The sequence below is a fragment of the Bos taurus genome, chromosome 1 (assembly GCF_002263795.3).
Source record: "Bos taurus isolate L1 Dominette 01449 registration number 42190680 breed Hereford chromosome 1, ARS-UCD2.0, whole genome shotgun sequence".
Taxonomy (NCBI): Eukaryota; Metazoa; Chordata; class Mammalia; order Artiodactyla; family Bovidae; genus Bos; species Bos taurus.
This window is the reverse complement of record NC_037328.1, coordinates 65962610-65984670: the sequence shown is the minus strand read 5'-3', so window position 1 is coordinate 65984670 and position 22061 is coordinate 65962610. Positions and strand designations below refer to the sequence as shown.

General features: G+C 36.8%; 1 protein-coding gene across 4 annotated transcripts in view; it reads left to right on the top strand.

Moving 5' to 3' along the window:
• The window catches only part of POLQ (DNA polymerase theta), a 250619-nt gene that overhangs the window by 65312 nt on the left and 163246 nt on the right, over positions 1–22061 (top strand). For 3 of the 4 annotated variants that reach the window (XM_059887918.1, XM_010801194.4, XM_002684789.6), the window contains exons 19-25: positions 3012–3252; positions 9832–10025; positions 11795–11932; positions 13250–13424; positions 16233–16359; positions 16997–17118; positions 19573–19757. In XM_059887918.1, the coding sequence (XP_059743901.1) occupies positions 3012–3252; positions 9832–10025; positions 11795–11932; positions 13250–13424; positions 16233–16359; positions 16997–17118; positions 19573–19757 (1182 nt within the window). Of the gene's footprint in view, positions 1–3011; positions 3253–9831; positions 10026–11794; positions 11933–13249; positions 13425–16232; positions 16360–16996; positions 17119–19572; positions 19758–22061 lie in introns of those variants that run through there. The other variant, XM_015471622.3, reaches the window with a different exon arrangement.

The window sequence follows — 22061 nt, the reverse complement described above, 5'->3', positions numbered from 1 at the left end:
ATTATATATAAACATATAATGCACTTTCAGAAGACATTTATCTATTGGATCATAGCCCTGAAAGGGATATCATTTTTTTCCCCTTTTTGAGACTAGAATACATGAGGTGTGTGGAGTATTAATTGAATTGAGATATGATGTTAATTGGTTGTTAACAACATAATTAATGGTAATAACATAATTTTTTAGCTTCTTTAGCTTTTTTGGCAGAGATTTTTGAGGGCATTGGGGCTTCCCTGGTAGCTCAGCTGATAAAGAATCTGCCTGCAATGCAGGAAACCCCAGTTTGATTCCTGCATCGGGAAGATCCACTGGAGAAGGGATAGGCTACCCGCTCTAGTATTCTTTAGCTTCCCTGGTGGCTCTGCTGGTAAAGAATCTGCCTGCAGTGCAGGAGACCTGGCTTTGATCCCTGGGTTGGGAAGATCCCCTGGAGAAGGGAATGGTTACCCACTCCAGTGTTCTGGCCTGGAGAATTCCATGGACTGTGTAGTCCACAGGGTCACAAAGAGTTGGACACAACTGAGTGAATTTCACTTCACTTTGAAGGCATTATCAGGTAAACTAATGACACTGTCTTTTCCTATATTTCAAACCAGCCTTTGTTTATGTGATACATTTCATATAGTTTCTAAACTGACCTTTTACTCAATATAAAAGGTTATCATTTTTGATGTTTCAGAGTCCAAAATGAGAATATGGGTAATATGAGCTTCTTAAAGCTACAGTGGCTTCCCAGATTTATATAGCAACTTTGGTGTAAACCATTTGAAATATTCCATACTTGGTTTTACTAATCATAGCATTTTTGATGTAAGAGAAACTATTAATTTATAAAATTTCACTTTTATAAGAAACATTTGCCAACTTTTACATGAGACTATCTTATTCGATACCTCTAAAAGGGTTCTGATCACTAGTTTCTAATGGTGGGAGCCTGTTGCTGTATCACTAACAGTTCACCGGGTACCAGCTGGATATCCAAAAGTCAGCTCAATTCTGTCACTTTCTATCTGGAAATAGCATCAAATCCCATAGGCTAAGGGCTCAGTCCCACAAGCCCCCAACTTCAGGCACTAGTTGCAAGCCCAGCTTATTAACTGTGCTTCTGGTCAACCAGCTGTAAATAAATTAGATTCCCATAACCCCCTCCTTCTGCTGCTAAGTCACTTCAGTCGTGTCCGACTCTGTGCGACCCCATAGACGGCAGCCCATCAGGTTCCCCCGTCCCTGGGATTCTCCAGGCAAGAACACTGGAGTGGGTTGCCATTTCCTTCTCCAGTGCATGAAAGTGAAAAGTGAAAGTGAAGTCGCTCCGTCGTGTCTGACTCTTAGCGACCCCACGGACGGCAGCCCACTGGGCTCCTCTGTCCCTGGGATTTTCCAGGCAAGAGTACTGGAGTAGGGTGTCATTGCCTTCTCCGAACCCCCTCATCTCTTCATCTGTGTTGATCTGTGTCCTTTAATATCCTTTATAATAAGCCAGTAATCTAGTGAGTAAACCAGTTTCCTAAGTTCTGTTAGTTCCTCTAACAAATTAACCCCCTCCTTGAGTTTGGTTAATTTGTTAGAGGAGCTAACAGAACTTAGGAAACCGGTTTACTCACTAGATTACTGGCTTATTACAAAGGATATTAAAGGACACAGATCAACACAGATGAAGAGATGTATAGGACGAGGTTTGTAAGAAGAGATGTGGGGCTTCTGTCCTTTCTAGGCTTGCCACTCTCCCCGAGTCTTCATGTAATTACCAACCCAGAAGCTCTTTGAACCCTTCCTTTTGTGTTCCTGTGGAGGCTTCATTATATAGGCACAATTGATCAAATTATTGGCCATTGGTGGTCAGTTGCTCTTTAGCCTCTTCCTCTAATCAGGAGTTCGGGGAGGTGGAACGGAAAGTTCCAGCCCTCCTGTCACAGGATTGATTACCCCTGGCAACTTAGCCTGTGTTCTTAGGTGACTTAGGAGTATTCCAAGACACTACATTAGCATAACTAAAGATAACCTGTATCTCTTTTGCGAGAGCTCAGTGTGTCCAACTCTTTATGATCCTTTGGACTGTAGTCCACCAGATTCCTCTGTCCATGGGATTTTTCAGGCAAGAATTCTGGAGTGGGTTGCTATTTCCTCCTCCAAGGGGTCTTCCTGACCCTGGAATCAAACCCGCATCTGCTGCTTCGCAGGCATATTCTTTACCTGCTGAGCCATCTAGGAAGCCTGCCTTATCTCTGTTGGGAAGACCCAATTTATATTTCTTATTATAATATACAAGATTGTGCCCCCCCCCTCTAAAACTGAATTCTTAGCCTATAAAAGAAGTAACTGAGTCATTTAGTAATGCTTGAAATTATGGACAAGGTTTAGATTCCTTCTTCTAAATCCAATTTCAAACTGCTTGAATCTAGTATTAGAAAATGCAGGACTTCTAGTATCATAGGGAAGCTAAGAATAGCAGTCAAATCAGAGGTTGGATGGTCATGGTGACAGGTCCTCATCTTTAAGAGAAAGTCTTATGCATCTAAAATATTGTATGTGAACTTGTAATGGTTAAATGTTTATGTCTCACTTCTTCCCATGTTGAAAATTAAATAAACCTAAAATTATATTGGCCCAAATTTATTATAACAGTAGGTAAGCCAAAGTCAGCCTCAATGGAAAAGAAACCCAGCTGCATTTTCAGAAATATGATTTTTGTTAGCTCAAAGGCATTTGATTTTCAAGCTGACTTCTGAAGTAAATCAGCAGGCACATTGCAGTAATAGAAAAATATAACTTTTTCTTCTTTGACGGTCATTGCTCTTATTGGTTAAAAAAAAAAAAGGTTATTTCTTATACCAATTATCCTTTCCTTATCTTGGTGTAGTTGTCCTTTCCTTCTCTCCTGGGAAATACTGCATAAGTATTTAGTGTATTAAGTAAAAATGAATGAGATTAAAAATGAGCTTTCTTTTTTCCCCTTCAGAAATGTCTTTGGAAAATCAAGAAAGTATTCTGATTGTTATCCCATTCAGGTGGCATGCTGGTTACTAGATCCAGATTCCAAGGAGCCGACTCTTCACAGCATAGTTTCCCATTTTCTTCCTCATGAGCTTCCACTCCTGGAAGAAATAGAGACTGGCCAAGGAATTCAAAGTCTAGGGCTGAATGTCAGCACTACGCATTCTGGACGATACAGAGCATCTGTAGAGTCCATTCTCATCTTCAACTCTATGAATCAACTTAATTCTTTGTTGAAGAAGGAAAACCTTCAAGGTAAAAAAAACAGTTCCTGGCATTTTTATGATGTTGTAAGACTGGGGATAGTTCTGTATTTAGCTACTCTGTCACAGGTGGATAAATTACACTTTTTTTTTTAAATAGAAGTTATACTTTTTATGCAGACCCTTTCTTTTGATTGTCTAGTGCAGGAGTCAACATAAATAATTTTGCTGTAAAAGGCCAGATAGTGACTAGTTTTGGTTTTGTAGGCTAGATGATCTCAGTCATGAATATTCAACTCTGCCATCATAGCATGAAAGCAGCTATAGATAGTATGAAAATGAGTGTTCCAATAAATCTTTATTTACAAAAACAGACATCTATCCCCAGATTGGCCATAGTTTGCTGAGCATTTTGTTCATTTACTCCTAATTTTATATTTGAATGTTATCGAATGGTTTTAGAAATACACTTAGAATGTATCTTTTATGGATTTAAAACAATGAACTATTTTCTTTGTAGAATTCTTTAACAGTTATTTTTTTCAGCAAAGTGTATTCATGTGAATCTTTTTTTCCCTTGTGAGAAATAGTGTGGATTTATTGTGCAGGCTGCTGGCCCAGATTGTCTACTTTGACTTCAGAGAGCATAATATATACTTATGGTGAAAATGATGAAGTAAAACAAGGTTGGCTTCATTGTGAGGAGATATAAACCATGGATTGGCTGATTAATTAACATTACAAACAGGAGACTGATGAATTCATGAAGAGTAGGGCTTGAATCTGTATTATGTATTTATGAGGGACCTTGGGCAGGCTACTTTAACTCTCTAAGTCTGGTTCTAATTTTGAAAGTGTTAAATTAGAGAACTTAGTACTTGTCACACATTAGGCACTTGTTGCTGTTCTTCCGTCGCTAAGTCGTGTCCGACTCTGCGACCCTGTGGACACCTATGCACCACGCTTCTCTGTCTTTCACCATCTCCTGGAGTTTGCTCGGATTCATTGAGTCAGTGATGCTATCCAACCGTCTTGTCCTCTGTCATTCCTTCTCCTCCTGCCCTCAATCTTTCCCAGCATCAGGATCTTTCCCAATGAGTTGATTCTTCACATCAGCATCAAAGTATTGGAGCCTCAGCTTTAGCATCAGTCCTTCCAGTGAGTGTTCAGGATTGTATTAGTTGATGATTATTATTACTTCTAGCACAAACCCTCTGTGCTGGTTATAAAGTTCCCCTGATACTACTGGAATAAAATAATACAAAAGGACAGACTGGCTTATTTGCTTACAGGAGACTTGATTAAGTGATATTAATTAGCAGCTCTTCAACAGGCATTGATTGGAGTATTTCAAACTCAGCCTTTCTAAGCCAATGTGGGCAGATAAAGAAGTTGGAGTACACAGCACACCTTCCTCAGGACTACTTCTACATTCATGGACAATAATGCTGAATGAACATAGCTAATTCCCTCTTAGTCTGACTAGTCTGCCTCTAGGATAGGCATCCTGGGTAGTCTGTATAATTTCTAGACACTGACATTTGATGATGGTGATATGAATTAGTCTGTAATTTTTTAGACATTTATTGCCCATTACCAGATTTGTAAGTTTTTCAGTCTAATTGGAAGGGGACTGTTCCATTACTTAAAAGATAATTTTTTACCTGTAAAAAAAAAAAAAGACTGATATTCCTTTTCAGAAAAGTGTAAGAGACCTTCTAGATTTATAATTTTTAGCTTTCACAGTATGTTTTCTATGTACCTTCAAAGCTTTTTTTCCCTGCATATTTTCAGAAGTGGGTGACCTGGAGGTGTTAAATGAATTCTTGTACAGTGTTAAATATTTCTTATTCAAAGAATACATAGAATTGAAGTACATTGAAATAAGGGAAGTTTTGGGAGAGAATGTGGACAACCATCACATTTTATTTGGAATTTCAGAATACACTTGTTAGTTTTAGTAGGCCTCCAGAATCTTCATCTTTTTCTCTTCTCATCATCTTGCCTGTTGGGGAGGTGTATTCTAGCTGACTTTCTCCCAATAGAGAGCTGATTTTTGTTTGAGTATGAATAAATATTGATAGCAGAATGTGTCTTTGCTTAATTTGACCCCAAAGTACTGTTCTCTTCACATTGATCAATTAGCTCCTTTTAAAGTAGCTTGAACATAGATGAGATGATTTTTTTAGGTATGGAGTGAGTTGATTTCTCTCTTTTTCAACGGACCTCAGCTGCACAGATTTATATTAGTCATAATCTTATTTTTCATTACCTCTTCATCATTGGTCCATATAGGTCCTCTTTTTAGTCACTATTATTTTATTAATATAATGATTAACTGTTAACTCACATTAACAACTCAGACATTTGTCTACCTGGGTGCTCCTCTTCCCTTATACATCGTAAGTTTTATGTTTATCATTCCCTTATTTTCTTAATATGTAAAAGTCCAAACAATATATTATTTGGTTTTGCTTGTTTTTTAACTTTATAAAACATCTGTCACACTGTCTTGTTTTACTTACTCAGCATCATGTTAGGAAGATTCATGCATATTATTGCAAGTATCTATAGTTTACTTATTTTCACTGCTGTGTAATGTATCACTGTGTGTGTGTGCATGCGTGTGCACACATGCATGCACACTAAAATATATTTATTCATTTTCCTATTGATGAATGCTTAGATTGTCTCTAGTTTTGTTTTCTTTTATTTTTTGTTCTGCTATACCAAATAGTTCTCTATAAATATTCTTGTAAATTTACACGTCTCCTGCTACAATGGGTAAGAATTTCTTTTTGCTGTGGAATTGCTCCATCTTGGAAATGGGAGTATTCAACTTTTCAAGATTATGGTGAGCTGTTTTTCAGAATGGTTGTACAAAATTTGTCCTTTCAACAGCAATGTGAAAGAAATCTTTCTGATCACATTGTCTCTACTTTGCAAATTCATTGGTTGTAAAATGATTGTAATTTTTCTTTTTTGTACTTTATTTTTGATAAGAGAGTTATTCCAGTTTCATGGAATGAGTTGATGAATATAGCTTCTTTTTATTCTGGAGGAGTTTATGTGTCATAGGCATGATGTATTCTTTGAAAGTTTGATAGCGTTTGCCTATAAACTTTGTTTGTGGAAGTATTTTTAACTACTACTTTGACTTCTTTAATAACTGTTCCGTTCAGTTCAGTCGCTCAGTCATGTCTGACTCTTTGCCACCCCATGAATCGCAGCACACCAGGCCTCCCAGAGTTCACTCAAACTCATGTCCATCGAGTCGGTGATGCCATCCAGCCATCTCATCCTCTGTCGTCCCCTTTTCCTCCTGCCCCCAATCCCTCCCAGCATCAGGGTCTTTTCAAATGAGTCAACTCTTCACATGAGGTGGCCAGAGTATTGGAGTTTCAGCTTCAGCATCAGTCCTTCCAAAGAACACCCAGGACTGATCTCCTTTAGAATTGACTGGTTGGATCGGCTTGAAGTCCAAGGGACTCTCAAGAGTCTTTTGCAGCACCACAGTTCAAAAGCATGAATTCTTCGGCGCTCAACTTTCTTCACCGTCCAACTCTCACATCCATACATGACCACAGGAAAAACCATAGCCTTGACTAGACAGACCTTTGTTGGCAAAGTAATGTCTCTGCTTTTGAATATCCTATCTAGGTTAGATTATTCAGTTATATCTTTTTGGTAATGTTTTAGTAGCCTATATATTTTTTAAAGAATTTATCTAAAGGTATTGCTGATTTTTTTCTTTTTTATATCTCTGGTTTGTTATATCTTTTTCTTTCATAATATTATTGTTTAATCACACTAGAAGTTTATCCAATTTTTCAGTGTTTTCAAAAAACCAGTTTTTACCTTTGATCTTTCCTGTTTTTGTTTTCTGTTTCATTGATTTCTGTGAACTTTTATATAATCTCTTTTCTTCTAGTTCCCCTGACTTTATTTGCAGTCCTTTTTCTAAATTCTTAAGTTTGATATTATGCTCATTACTTTTCAAATCATATTTTTCTTTTTCGAATTTAAGTATTTAAGGCTATAATTTCCTCAAAGTTCTACTTTCATTATATCTTACAAGTTTTGACATGTAATGTTTTCGTTGTTTTATCCTAAATATTTAAAATATTCTGGTGTGACATTTTTAGATGGATAAATTATAAGATTATTTCTAATTCTCAAGTAGTTGAAAACTTATTTTATACTTTTATTATTACATTCAATCTCTAATATGTTGTAGAGAATATGTTTGTATGATACCCATTCTTTGAAGTTCTTTGAGAATTGTTTTGTAACCTAAAACCTGAATTATTGTGTAAATGTTCAGTGTGCACATAAGAATATAGATATACTAATTCTGGATGCAGACTTTTATAAATGTCTGTTAATTCAGTGTTGTTTAAATCATTTATATCTAATTTTCCCTATAGTTTAGGCAATGTTAATTTTATGGCACATTTGAGACTACTTCATTAGGTGCAATCCCAAGGATTCTCCAGGCAAGAACACTGGAGTGGGTTGCCATTTCCTCCTCCAGTGCGTGAAAGTGAAAAGTGAAAGTAAAGTCGCTCAGTCATGTCCGACTCTTAGCGACCCCATGGACTGTAGCCTAGCAGGCTCCTCCATCCATGGGATTTTCCAGACCAGAGTACTGGAGTGGGGTGCCATTGCCTTCTCCGAGCAGCAGCGGCATACAAGTTTAATTGGTGTATTTTCCTGGTACATTAAATCTGTCATTATGTTTGACTAGCTCTACCACTAATAGGATTTTTATTCTTAATCATCTGGTTTTTTGGAATGACTATGGCAGCATCAACTTTCTTTTGATTAGTTGCTCGCCTCATACATCTTTTTTCTGTCCCTTTAAATCTTCTAGATCCTTATGCTTTAGATGTGTCTTATAAACAAAGTATAGCTTATTTCTTTTTCAAACTATCAGTTTTTTCCCACAAATTTGGCAATTTATAATTATTGATGTGTTTCTGTTCATTGTGATTATTGACATATCACACTTTCCTGCTGTTTGTTTGTATTCATCTTGTTTGATTTTGTATATAGTTTTTAAATTTTTATTTTATTTTTAATTGAAGGATAATTGCTTTACAGAATTTTGTTGTTTTTTGTCAAATTTTTTGTTTTTTCCTCTAATTTTGTATATACTTTATTCATAGCTGTGCTCTGTTGTGAGTCTAATGATTCTATAGCTGCAAGTCTTAGGGAATCAGTGGAGCGCTCCAGGGTTTGCTAGGTGGGGGATGCCTTCCTCTGGAAAGACTTTGCTCTGGCTTCAGCTTGTTACTAAACTACAATGCATTCAAGGCCTGCATTAGCTTTTCTTGGGAATTTTGGTTCAGAACAGGAGCCTGAGAATCAGCTTCTCCTTCTCTTGCTACTCCAAAGATATGTTATCCCCTCAACCTTTTTGGGGTAAGACTTCATTCACATTGCAGCCCTATTTCTTCCTACTGTCTGTGAATCCAGGCTGGCTTCCTATCACTCTTGACTCTTCTTTTTCTGACCCTAGTTCTTTGTTTCTCTAGTCGCATATCCCGTGAATTTCTGCTCTGACTCCAGGCCTGTGAAGCCAGGCTCTGACTGCCCATATCTTCTCCTGACCATCCGAGGCTAGTAGCTCTCACTTGTTTGTTTGCTTTTGGTGGTCTACTGACTGAGACCAGGAGCGCCTTAAAGAATATGTGTACGTGGAACTGGGGAAAACAGGCCAGGTTACACAGAGTCCTAGTGACCCATTAACACTGGAAGTAGAAATCTTTGCTGTGGATTTTTTTCTTAATAAATTTAGGATAGCATTTCCCATAGAGTGTTCTATGAACACTCACTTTTCATGATGTTACTAAATATTAAACAGATAAAGTGCTTTAGAGTCAAATGATTTCAGTCTTTTGATTAAAACAAACATTAAAATAGTTGTCTTTGTTCAGTTCTACTCAGAGCCTTTGGTATATTAACAGGCATCATGAACATCTAAGAGTAATATATAAATGCTGAAATTCATAGTATACAGTGTCTCTTAATCCCAACCTTTCTTACAGTATTTTTGAGACTAATATGCTAATGAACATACTAGGGAAACTGACTTAGAATGACTATTCTGTTGACAAATATCAGCAGATGGAAAAATACTCTGATTTCTTACTTCAGGAATCTTATCCTTTCTTATTAGAACACTGGAAAATATAAAATCTTTATATTTAGCTTTGTGCAAGTCTGCATACCATGGGACCAGGAGTATTGGAAATTATTTTGAGGAATTAACCTTTTATAGTCAGCTTAGCAAATAAAATTGGCTACCTTGTTTTTTACTAAGAGTAGAAACAGAAACATCATCTTGGGAGAAATGAAGTCACTTAAAATTCAGACTGTCCATAAGGTTGCGTGTTTTACTCTCCGAATAGACATAGCTAGTAGTCCAAAGCTTAAATGGAAAAGTGGAAAGTACTCTAATACCTTTCACTGATGGTTTGAGAATGTGGCTCAGGAGACTGGATCTTGAAGGATAGTTTAGTAGCATCTCTGATTTTCCCAGAAAAATGCTATGTATATAGGTAATGATGCTGAACTAGTCACTTAACTGGTGAATTAATGTTTTTTGCTTTCTTTTTTTTTCTTCCAGATGTTTTCTATAAAGTGGAAATGCCCTCCCAGTACTGCCTAGCCTTGCTGGAACTAAATGGAATCGGCTTTAGTACTGCAGAATGTGAAAGTCAGAAACACATAATGCAAGCCAAACTGGATGCAATTGAGATGCAGGCCTATCAACTAGCTGGCCATAGTTTTTCCTTCACCAGTTCAGATGACATTGCTGAGGTTGTATAATGGGAATAGAGAATTTAGAAAGTCATTTTCAGAGCAAAAAAATGGTTTGTGTGTATATAGTTCGTAAATGTGTTTACCTAAACACCAATAAAATGAAACAATTGGTTAACCAGAATACTTTGGAGATGTATTCCAATATCTCCTTTGCATGTTTTTATTTATGAATAGGTAGGTAGTGAAGAAGTATCCCAGAATGTGTGTTTCATGGGGAGATTTGCCTGGTACAGAAGAAGCACTCAGTAAATATTTGTTGTGCAGATGAGGTCTGTAATATAGTTGTATAATGGTGTAGATGTTTCTCCATGAAGTTAGTCATTTCATGAACTCTTACAGCTTCCTCACTGCAAAATTAGATACTTTTCTTAGATGTTAGTGAAAAAGGGATTTGGGGACTCTTTGCTTTTTTAACCTACAATATTTTTATCGCCTTATGTAAATTTTTACATAGTTTGTCCTTTTCTCCCCCAATAGTTTGTATTGTGTTTGTATTGTGTTCTTTCCCCATACTCCACAAAGGATGGTTGAGTTGTTTTGGAAGAGTTACTGATAGATGGGTGCTTATACTTGATAGCTTTGAAGTTTTGTTGTTTTCTAGATGTGATTCACTTTTATAGCATGTTGGTAAATATTTTAAAGACTCTTCTATTTATTCCTTAACTCCTTGAATTTGGGCCACTTTATCAACCCTTTACATCTCAGTAAAATACTTCATAGTAGAAATACCTCATGGAGTTGTGAGAAATAAAAAATAAGTGTAAACTACTTAGAACAATACCTGTCTGAAAGTAAATATTTATTAAATGTATAAAGGGCATAAAAATGACTCCCCCTTTAAGCCACAGAGTTATGTGTTTTTAAAAAATGAGAAACTAGCTAATCTTCTTCAGTTGCTAAGTCATGTCTGACTCTGTGACTTCATGGACTGCAGCACATAGGGCTTCTCTGTCTTCCACTGTCTCCTAGAGTTTGCTCAAATTTGTGTTCATTGAGTCAGCAACGCTATCTAACATATTTTAATGAAAGTATATAAATGAATGATTTGAGAGAGTCGATAGTGTTCTGAATTGCCTCAGTTGGAACCCCTCTAGTATGAACTAGTGAGTTTTAGGTATCCATGTTTTAGGGAACTTCCTCTGCCCTAGAGCCTAGATCTCTGTTCCTTGTAAGCCTTCTTTCTTTAGTGGGTGCTTACTGGCCACTTTCTAGCTTTTGTTATTGCTGCATTGGACCCTCTCCTGGCTTTTTGTTCAGGGATTCTCAGGATGTAGCTTTGTGGTGGTGGAATTATATGGCTTTTTGGATCCCTTCCTACTTCAGTATTCTCTGATTTTTGTGATCACACAATAGCCACAAAAGCTCCCATGCCTATCCTCTATGGGGCTTAAATGATCAAGTAGCCACATTGCTTACCATGTCAAGAAGTATTTGGGTGAGCTTACAATCCCCGGAGCAACTGAAGTCTCATTGCTGATACTTTATTTGTTAGTTGTTCAGCACAAAATATACGTTCTTGTGTTCTTGACTGTTAAGAGCCTGGGTTAGAATTAACCTGATACTGACTAAATTAGGGTATGGACAGTCTACCTAAGATTTTTATTGCCATTACTTATTAAATGTGTTATTTCCAAATTGTCCAAAAAAATTTCTTTCAACTCGTGTTGAACTATATAGAGTCTTTTCTTGACTACTTTAAAAAACGTTTTCTGAATGATAATACTTGTGATTTGATTCTTGACTAAAGGGGCATAAATTTTTTGCAGGTTTTATTTTTGGAACTAAAGTTGCCACCAAATGGAGAGGGAAAAAACCAAGGCATCAAGAAAACTTTGGGTTCTACCAGAAGAGGAAATGACAATGGACGGAAGCTAAGGCTGGGAAAACAGTTCAGCACTAGTAAGGTGCTCTTTGGGGCAGTCATAGGGCAGAATCTGAAATACTGTTAGCATTTGGTGTCTTGAAAGAATGCTGATGCAATCAAAATCCAACATAGTCTACCATTTGAATTTATCTAGACAGAAACAAATTGATTTCTGGTTTAGCTGCCCACAAACACTGTGGAGACATTCAAGTATGTAAAATCTGGATTATAATATGACTTAACAGTATGTCCTTCCTATCCTTAAAAGAGTATATAAAAGTTTGTAAATTCAGACCTATATAGACATTATTTAATTACTGATATGTACTACTCTTAGACAGACATGCCCTACTCTCCGACTGCAGAATATAGTTTTTATAGTCAAATGAACATGAACAAAGGTATGGAAGAATTTAAAAAATAAAGAAAAAGTTAATAGAAATTTTGTTTCTTTAATTTCAGAGCAAAATAGTAAGTTTTCCATGAATTTATTTTGAGAATCTAATCTGTTAATTTCTAAGTAAAATTGAATCACAACTCATGGAAACTGTATGCATGGGCCAAAAGAGAGAAAAGGCTTAATTTTACAATTTTACTGAATGAATTATCAATGGTTGAAAGTACAGCCACATGGAGAGACCAGTCCAAGTTGCCACCTTATATAGATTCCTCCCCCAACCTTGCATATCTCATGGGATCTTAGTTGCCTAGAAACCAGGGATTGAACCTGTGACCCCTGCATTGGAAGTGTGGACTCTTAACTACTGGACTGCTACAGAAGTCACATTCTGTAGAATTTTGACCGTAATATTATTAACTATGACTTGCCTCCCCTGGGGAAGTTTCCACAGCTTCATTCTGTAGCAAAACTTATTTGATTGCATTACCCTTTTATCTCACAAGTTTTTATCCTTGATGGCTCATTGAAATTCTGTAGCATAGAAAATTCAAAGTTTTAAAAATAGATTTCCTTGATACAAAATCCATGAAAGTATTATGGCAAAAAGGATAAAAAAAAGCAACTGGGAAACTTATAATCTCATGAGCAATGGAGAGGGAAAATGTAAAGAAAAGAGATGAGGTAAACACTTGGGTAGAGGGTGGGAAGCAGCTACTTTGCAAAGATTCAAATTGATATTACTCAACATTAACATATCTACATTTAATAATCTATAGTTATTGTGGATTTATCATTATAGTGATATCTAAAAAAAACAGTAATTTTATAATAGCTGAGTTAGATACAGGAGTTACCAAATTTAATTTTGAAACTGTAATTTTTGCTTAAAAGAGATTCTAGTTTGCTATGGAATTTGGACAAGGGTCTGATCTTACTTTATTATAATTTTTTTGGCAGGGTGTTTTAAATAAATTAAGGGCATTACATCCTTTACCAGGCTTGATCTTAGAGTGGAGAAGAATCACTAATGCTATTACCAAAGTGGTCTTTCCCCTGCAGCGGGAAAAACGTCTGAATCCTTTTCTTGGAATGGAAAGAATCTATCCTGTATCACAATCACACACTGCTACAGGTAATGAGAAATCTTAAATGTGGATAATATCCAGGTTTGCGAAAAATATTCATATGTAATATTTGCTTATGATGACCAAGGAATTCAAGTGTTCGTCATTGGATTCGGTGAAGTTTTATAAACATTTATGAAAGACGTGAGTGCTAAGTTGCTTTAGTCATGTCCGACTCCTTGTGATTCTATGGCCTGCGGCCTGGCAGGCTCCTCTGTCCATTGGATTTTCCAGGCAAGAATGCTGGAGTGGGTTTCCATTTCCTCCTCCAGAGGCTTTTCCCAACCCAGGGTTTGCACTCATGTCTTACATCTCCTGCATTGGCAGGCGGGTCCTTTACACTTGTGCCACCTAGGAAGCCCAGTACTGCATCCAAAGCTTGGATGGATATTACCTAGATAAAGAGATGAGATTTAGTCTAAAGATATATTTCCTTCTTTCAAGTACTCTATAGAATAACTTGGATGTCTGAGATTGGATGAGAGTATACACAGGAATTATATCTTTATTTGAATTAATGATCTTCTGACTTTAGTCCCAGCCCTCTCCTAAATCACCTCAGAGTCTCTCCAGGTTGAATCTAAGTAGGGCTGTGTGGCATCTGTATAATAAGGAGTGTCTTATTTTACTCAAGAGAAGAAAGTGGTAGAGTCCGTTGTGTGTCTCTCTTGGGATAAGTATGCATGTAATCTCATGAAGGAAAAAGCATTCTTTTTCTAGGTGGTGTACAACTCTACATATTTGCCAAAATGCAATGTGCAGTAGAAGAAAGGGCAGCATTATCTTCTTCGTAGAGGAGGCATTTTAGTTTGGTGGTATGGAATGTGGGCTTTGATACCACATTTTCACAAAGTTTGAATTTTGGTGCTTTGAATCTTACTCAAGGTACTTAACCTCTCGGTGCCTAAGTTTCCTCATGTATGAAACAAAATAATGAGAGTCCTACCTCACTGGGTGATCCTGAGGGTTAAATAGGCCAATATATGTAAAGTGTTTAGAATAGTGCAGGGTACATTATCAGTTGTTGCTGTTATTGAGACTGAGGGCACCATCAGGAGCTGCTTTTCTCTCTGCTTGCTTAGTCTCTGTTCTAAACAATTTCTCTTTCTCTTCTTCCCTATTTAGCTAACTTCTTGGTGCTTTTGCCTGTTTCTTGCCCTGTTTTAAATTTCATTTTGAAACATATGCTAATGCTGTAAACTTATGCAAAATAAATCCTTGTTGGTAAAGAAACAAAGTCAACCTAGAGTTTTCAAAGCAAATTTATTTGTTGCTTATAAAGCAGAAAATCATCAATTCATTGTTTTTCTGATTGGTTTTCATTATACTATGCCTGCACTTAAAGAATATTGTAGAAACAGAAGCTTATGTTAGTACAGTAAATTCTGTCATTATAGAATTCATCTCCATGAAACTGTTCATGTTTTGTAATTTATTTTTGCCATTTTATTTGTCCATCAGTGCTACCTCATTAATTCAAAGACTAGACCTGAGTATTAAGTATTATCATAGAAAAGAAGACAGTGTACTTAAAAAGAATATTATGTTATCATAGAAAAGAAGGCAGAAAGAGACTTGGATTCTTTTATGTACTACTTGTTAGCTTTGTAAAATTGAATAGGCCATTTAATGCTGCTGCTGCTGCTGCTGCTGCTAAGTTGCTTCAGTCGTGTCTGACTCTGTGCGACCCCATAGACGGCAGCCCACCAGGCTCCCCCATCCCTGGGATTCTCCAGGCAAGAACACTGGAGTGGGTTGCCATTTCCTTCTCCAATGCATGAAAGTGAAAAGTGAAAGGGAAGTCGCTCAGTCGTGTCCGACTCTGAGCGACCCCATGGACTACAGCCTACCAGGCTCCTCCGTCCATGGGATTTTCCAGGCAAGAGTACTGAAGTGGGGTGCCATTGCCTTCTCCTATTTAATGCTAATAAGTATGTTAATGTCTACCATTAATTGAGCACTAATTTTTGCTAAAATTAAATAACAAGGGCATAATATTAAGAGTTTATTCAGTAAAACTGTATCTGAGATACTTAAAATGTCTGATTCATCAAAAGAAGATGGAATTATATGCAGAAGCTGGTAGACCCAAACTTTTTGAACAACACTTGTGTTTTTGGAAAATTCATCCAATAAGTAGATAAATAAAATTTAAAATATTTAGGGGAAAATAAAGCCATAAGCATTAAATCAAATTGGTTTCTGTTTCCTAGAAAATTTATTGGCCACCTGATTCTGGTTTCTAGCCATGTCAGTGCTGTCTACCATTGATTCTTATGATAAGTGATGAGGAGGAGGAGGAGGAAAACTGGCCAGGTGGTATTTAGAAAGTAATGCTGTGCTCACCATCCTTCACTGCTACTCCATCTCCTGCATTAGTTAACTCCTGTGGCCCCAGTTGTTCCTATTCAGGACTCAGTTGCTCTTCTGCTTCAGATCTTTCTGTGTCTTGTGCATTCCTGGCTTTTAAATTCTTCGACAGTCATTTCTCCTAAGATCCATTTGTTTTGTCTTTTACTCATTAGTTAACTGCTAGTGTTTTATGGTGCTACCTTCTGGTATTTGTTTTAGTGTGGAAATAGTATGATTTATCATATTACTTCTTATCATGGGATTGTTTCTGTAGAAGTTAATATAAAACACTGTATTATAGCTGATTCATATATTCACTTACATCGAGATTGTTCTTTAGTTTAAAAATAATAGAGCATGCATTTTAGGATAATTCAGACACAGTATTTATGTTAAAATAAATGTCAGATTTCCCCTCCTCCCTTACCCCTCTAATTTTATGTCTTCATTCTGCTTAATTTTAGGACGAATAACCTTTATAGAGCCAAATATTCAGAATGTACCAAGAGATTTTGAGATAAAAATGCCAGCAGTAGTAGAGGAAAGCCCACCTTCCCAAGCTCTAGGAAAAGGCCTACTTCCTATGGGCAGGTAGACGCTTATTTGTCTTCATTTGTGTTAATATATTTTTGGGAATATGAATGGCTCAAATGTCTTTATTTGTGTTAATATACTTTTGGGAATATGAATGGCTCAAAAACAGCCTATTGGGTAAAATAATGAAATTAGTTTAATTTTCTGTTCTAGGCATACACATTTCTATTTCAAGCACTACCCATTTCAAATCCTGAGTCTGTCTATGAAGAAACTGGTTGGCAGTAAAAAGCTGAAATCCTGGGTCCCTAATTATATCAACCAGCACTATATGCTTCTTTGTTAGATATTAAAGGGACAAGTTTAGCAATGTCTGAAATATCTCCCTTCCTGACATCTCCATATGTTCACTAAAGGAAGAAAAAGCACAGATCATTTATATTAGATACAGTCAGATTTATTGAGTTGAGTGAAGCAGTTTGTGGGAAAGGTTATTACAGAAAAATACCTTACGTCCTGTTCAATTGAATGTTTGCTGAACAAGGTCTAGTATCTTATTAAGCTTTAAAGTGGGTTTCAAATAAGACTTTTACATTTCTTAGATGGAAATACTGACTTACTGAAAAGCTCAGACCCTTTTCATATGTTTGAGACTACCTCATGTCCAACTGATGGATGTTTTTTGCACCAACAGAGGAGGAAGAAAGAAGGACTGTGCCATGAACGCTGGGCGCCAGACAAAGGTGGAAGAGAGAGCCTCAGACAGAGGAATGCCCTTCTCGGTCAGCATGCGACATGCCTTTGTGCCTTTCACAGGTCAGGTGACTGATGATGGTTTTGAGCTTCTTATTGCTGTAGGAATGGTTTTCAAAGCACTGATAAAGCAAATTATGAATAAGACTCAGAAGAATGCATTGTTTCCTCCTTCTTTCCTCTCTTTGGTGGAGCCTATTTTTCCCTTTTTTATTGCCGGATTTGTAAGTCACTCATAATTGTCTTCATGATCTGCTCTGTGGGAAACTTCTGGGGCGTTTGCTCAGCATCCTGCTGAAATCATGTTATCCTCTGTCTTTGTCAACCTTTTTGTAGAATCCAGTGAATTTTGTTAGTCCTCATTCTCTTTGATTTCTCTACAGCATTTAGCATTCTGTCAACCCTCTGTTTCCTCAGTTTTTCTCCTCCCTTGACTTCTAAAGGCACTTTTTTTTTGGTCTCTCTGTAACTTGTTTTGCTCTTCGTTTCTTCTGCAGTTCTCCCCACTGCTGCTTCCTGTTGCATGGGGTAGCCCTCAAGGCTGTCTGTCTTCTGTCTGACCTCTCCTTAGCACTCATCATCAAAACCTTTTTAAGTCATGATCTAACTCCCAAAGCATCAGCCCTGTTAGTACACATATTTGCCCTTTTATCTTTTGCCATCTGGCAGGTCTGGGTGAGTGCAGTTAATCAGCTCAATTTATTTAGTTCTGTCAGAAGTTTATATTCTAAGGCTAAAATCACGTCTATGATAGTGTCATTGCCATTTGACAGTTTTCAGTTTTGCTTTTTAAGTATGAATTACCAGCATTTTACCATTGTAACTGTGTTAAAGTATTCAGTTACATGGTATTAAGTACATTCATGTTGTGTTGCAACCATTACCACCATTCATCTCCAGAACTTTTCATTTTCCCCAACTGAAAATCTGTACCCATTAAATATAACTGCCCCCTAACTCCCACAGCCATGGCAACCACCATTCTCTCTAGAATTTGACCATTCTCTATACTTCATATAAATGAAATCATATAATATTTGTACTTTTGTGCCAGGCTTATTTCACTTAGCATGTCTTCAAGGTTTATTCATGTTATAGCATTTGTGTCAGATTTTTCTTTTTTAAGGCTGAATAATATTTCATAGTATGTATTTATTCTTTAGTAATAAGATTGTGTTTAACACAACAGTATTTTATACTGCTTTTGTTTAAAATTTAAAAATTATGATAATTTAAATGTATGTGGATTTAACCTGAAAATATCTGCCAGTTGAATACACTGTTTAGTTAACTATCTAGAGTAAGTGTTGATGTATGGTTGGATTTAAGTCTATTGTCTTGTCATTTGTATTTTGTTCTATCTGTTCTTTATTCTTCTTTAAAAACTGTAAATGACTTTTTATTATTGTTTTATTTCTTTTAAATTCTGTATCTTAGATACTTTGGAGTTTACAATATGCATCACATCACAGACTAGCTTCTAATAATTTTATACCACTTTATCCATAATTTACATTACGGATGTTTTTTCCATTTCCCTTTTCTTGCAATAGGTTTAGCTCCTATAACTATTGTAAACTTGCTGTGTAGTTATTTGGGGGGGTGGGGCACAGTTACCATTTACTTCCCAGTAACAATATATGAATGTTTCTTTCTTCACAGCCTTGCCACAGAATGTGCTGTCCAACCTCTGGATTTTTGCAATATAAGTAGAAAAAAATTATTATTGTAGATTTAATTAGCATTTCTTTTATTGTCAATGAAATTAAGCATTCTTTAATATGCTTAAGGTTCTTTTGTTTTTATTTCTGTGAACTGCTCATTTATATTTTGTTCTTGATTGTACCTTTTTTGTAATATAGTAATGAGTCCTTTGTGGTATCATTTGCAAATATTTTTCTAATTTTTCTTTAACCTGGCTTTTCTTTATTTTGTTTTTTGCCATAGATAAATTTCTAGTCCATAAATAAATAATTTGAATCCCCTTAATAACTCTTCTGAACATACAGACCACCTGACTTGTTTTTTGTTGAACGACTTTCCTGCTCCCTTAAGATGCGCACACATTAGGAATCAGTTTCTTTATTTACTCATTCATTCATTCAATTAACATCCATTTGTTCTGACCTGTTAGGTACCAGGAGCTGAGTATTTCTGTAGAATGCAAAGGAAGATTAAGTATCCTGTCCCTAGTAGCTAAGTGTTACGTGGGGGAGGCATGAAAGAACCTCTCTGACATTTATGTCAGTGTTATAGGAACACTGAGGAAAGCACTACCACAGTGGTTGAGGGGCAGAGGTCAAAGGTAGCTTTATATGTATTACATACCTTTGAAAGCCAAGCAGAAAAATTCTTACATGTTACAGAATTGAACTGAGTCAAATTAAGAGCAAGATTTTAGCTTTTGGATGCATGATCTCAAGGTTCTTTGTTGGAACTGAATTTCTGTCATCCTGTTCAGTACTATAAAAGTTGGTTTTGTCTTTGTGCCAACTTTTCCAAAATCATTTGTTTCAGGTGGTTTAATATTAGCGGCTGATTATTCTCAACTTGAGCTGAGGATCTTGGCTCATTTATCCCACGATCGTCGTCTCATTCAAGTGCTAAACACTGGAGCTGATGTTTTCAGGAGTATTGCAGCTGAATGGAAGATGATTGAGCCAGAGTCTGTTGGGGATAATCTGAGGCAACAAGCAAAGCAGGTAATCTTTAGTGAACATACTTAACAGAAATGGAGAGAATTTTTACTGATGCAAAAAATTTTTTAAACTGCCTCAATCATTTGCATTTGAGAAATGATTTCTCCCTGTTTGGATTTTTCATGACATTCATCTGAGCCTGTCTCATGATATTCATATATTCCTTTGTAGAGTCAATATAAAGAATCCAATAGACTTAGTCTTGTCACGTGAGTGTATGTTCCTCAGTTTTTGTCTCGTCACAACAAAGATTTGGAATGATGGACATTAAAGCCCCCTCACCATGTCACAGCTCCTGGGTCTTGGATAGACTATGTTATAGCTCTCAGGTCTCGAAAGGACCATGTGATAGCTCTTAGACAAATCAGTGTTATACAGCTCTATTTTATTAAGAAGATAGCAGGAAAATCCATCTTCGAGGCATGAGGGCACGTCGATCCAGACGCGAAGAGAAGAGCGCTCCAGCATGCGGGAGAGAGAGAGCTAGCTTTGGCTCCTCTTTTTATATGTTTTTCTCTCCCTGGGCCTGTCCTATGTAAATTGGGCCAGCCAGGAGTGTTGTTTATTTTACCTGAGGTCCTCACTCCGGTCCTCCGACCTTCCTTTGTTCTATTTTCCCTTCTTTGTCTTTTAGCCACTGCCATTTTGGACTCCTTTTCCTATTCTACCTACCTAACAGTCTGAAGCTACTTAGTATTGGGAAGGCCATATACATTAGTGATATTGTGGTGGTGGTGATGGTAGATATTGTATGTGTGTGTGTGTGTGTGTGTGTGTTTCAAATCTCTAGCCTGTAAGCACACATATATTTGTCTTTCTGTATTCACACAGAAAGCCATGGTGCTTTTTATAGAAAGGTGCTCTCTGAATGTTTTTTGAAAAATATATATTGCTGAACTGTGGATTATAGTCAATAACTATTAGCTTTTTAGTATTTTGAGACCATTGATGGTTGGCTGATCTGCTTGTGAAATTTCATACTGCCCTTGGACCTTTCATGTAAGCCCATATTAGTTCCTGTTCCTGTTTGACTGTTGGGCACAGGGAAATGAAAGGCCACATTCACACCATTTCCTAGCCTGAATTAACACCATACTTCCTTACCACATGACCTATGGGAATTCTGGTGGTTTTCCCCACTTTCTTCAATTTCAGTCTGAATTTGGCAATAAGGAGTTCATGATCTAAGCTGTAGTCAGCTCCGGGTCTTGTTTTTGCTGACTGTATTGAGCTTTTCCATTTTTGGCTGCAAAGAATATAATCAATTTGATTTTTGTATTGACCATCTGGTGATGTCCATGTGTAGAGTCTTGTCTTGTGTTGTTGGAAGAGGGTGTTTGCTATGACCAGTGAGTTCTCTTCGCAAACCTCTATTAGCCTTTGACCTGCTTCATTCTGTAGTCCAAGGCCAAATTTGCCCATTACTCCAGGTGTTTCTTGACTTCCTACTTTTGCATTCCAGTCCCCTATAATGAAAAGGACATCTTTTTTAGGTGTTAGTTCTAGAAGGTCTTGTAGGTCTTCATAGAACTGTTCAACTTCAGCTTCTTCAGCATAACTGGTTGGGGCATAGACTTGGATTACTGTGATATTGAACGGTTTACCTTGGAAACAAACAGATCATTCTGTTCTTTTTGAGATTGCATCCAAGTACTGCATTTCGGACTCTCTTGTTGACCGTGATGGCTAGTCCATTTCTTCTAAGGGATTCTTGCCCACAGTAGTAGATATAATGGTCATCTGAGTTAATTCACCCATTCAAGTCCATTTTAGTTCACTGATTCCTAAAATGTCGATGTTCACTCTATCTCCTGTTTGATCATTTCCAATTTACCTTGATTCGTGGACCTAACATTCCAGATTCCTATGCAGTATTGCTCTTTATATCATCGGACTTTACTTCCATCACCAGTCACATCCACAACTGGGTGTTGTTTTTGCTTTGGCTCCGTCACTTCATTCTTTCTGGAGTTATGCTATTAATAGTAGTTTGCTTAACATAGCTATCAGTGGTAGAGCCAGGATAAGTTCAGAATACCAGAACTTAGACATTCTGACCCCATTATCTAAACATGCATACACTGATGCTAAATAGCTGCCTCTATTTAGTAAGTTCTTGCATGATTTAATAGTATTTATCCTATATCATATTTTTGTTGTTGTTGTTCTTGAATCACCAGGCACTTAACCATCTAATCTGGATCTCAGCATTGCCAAGGTTATCAGCTAAGCGATATCTGAGTTAGAAAGTGTAAAAAGACTAAAAAGAAAATAGGAGGGAATAAAACCATTCTAAATGTGATGTTT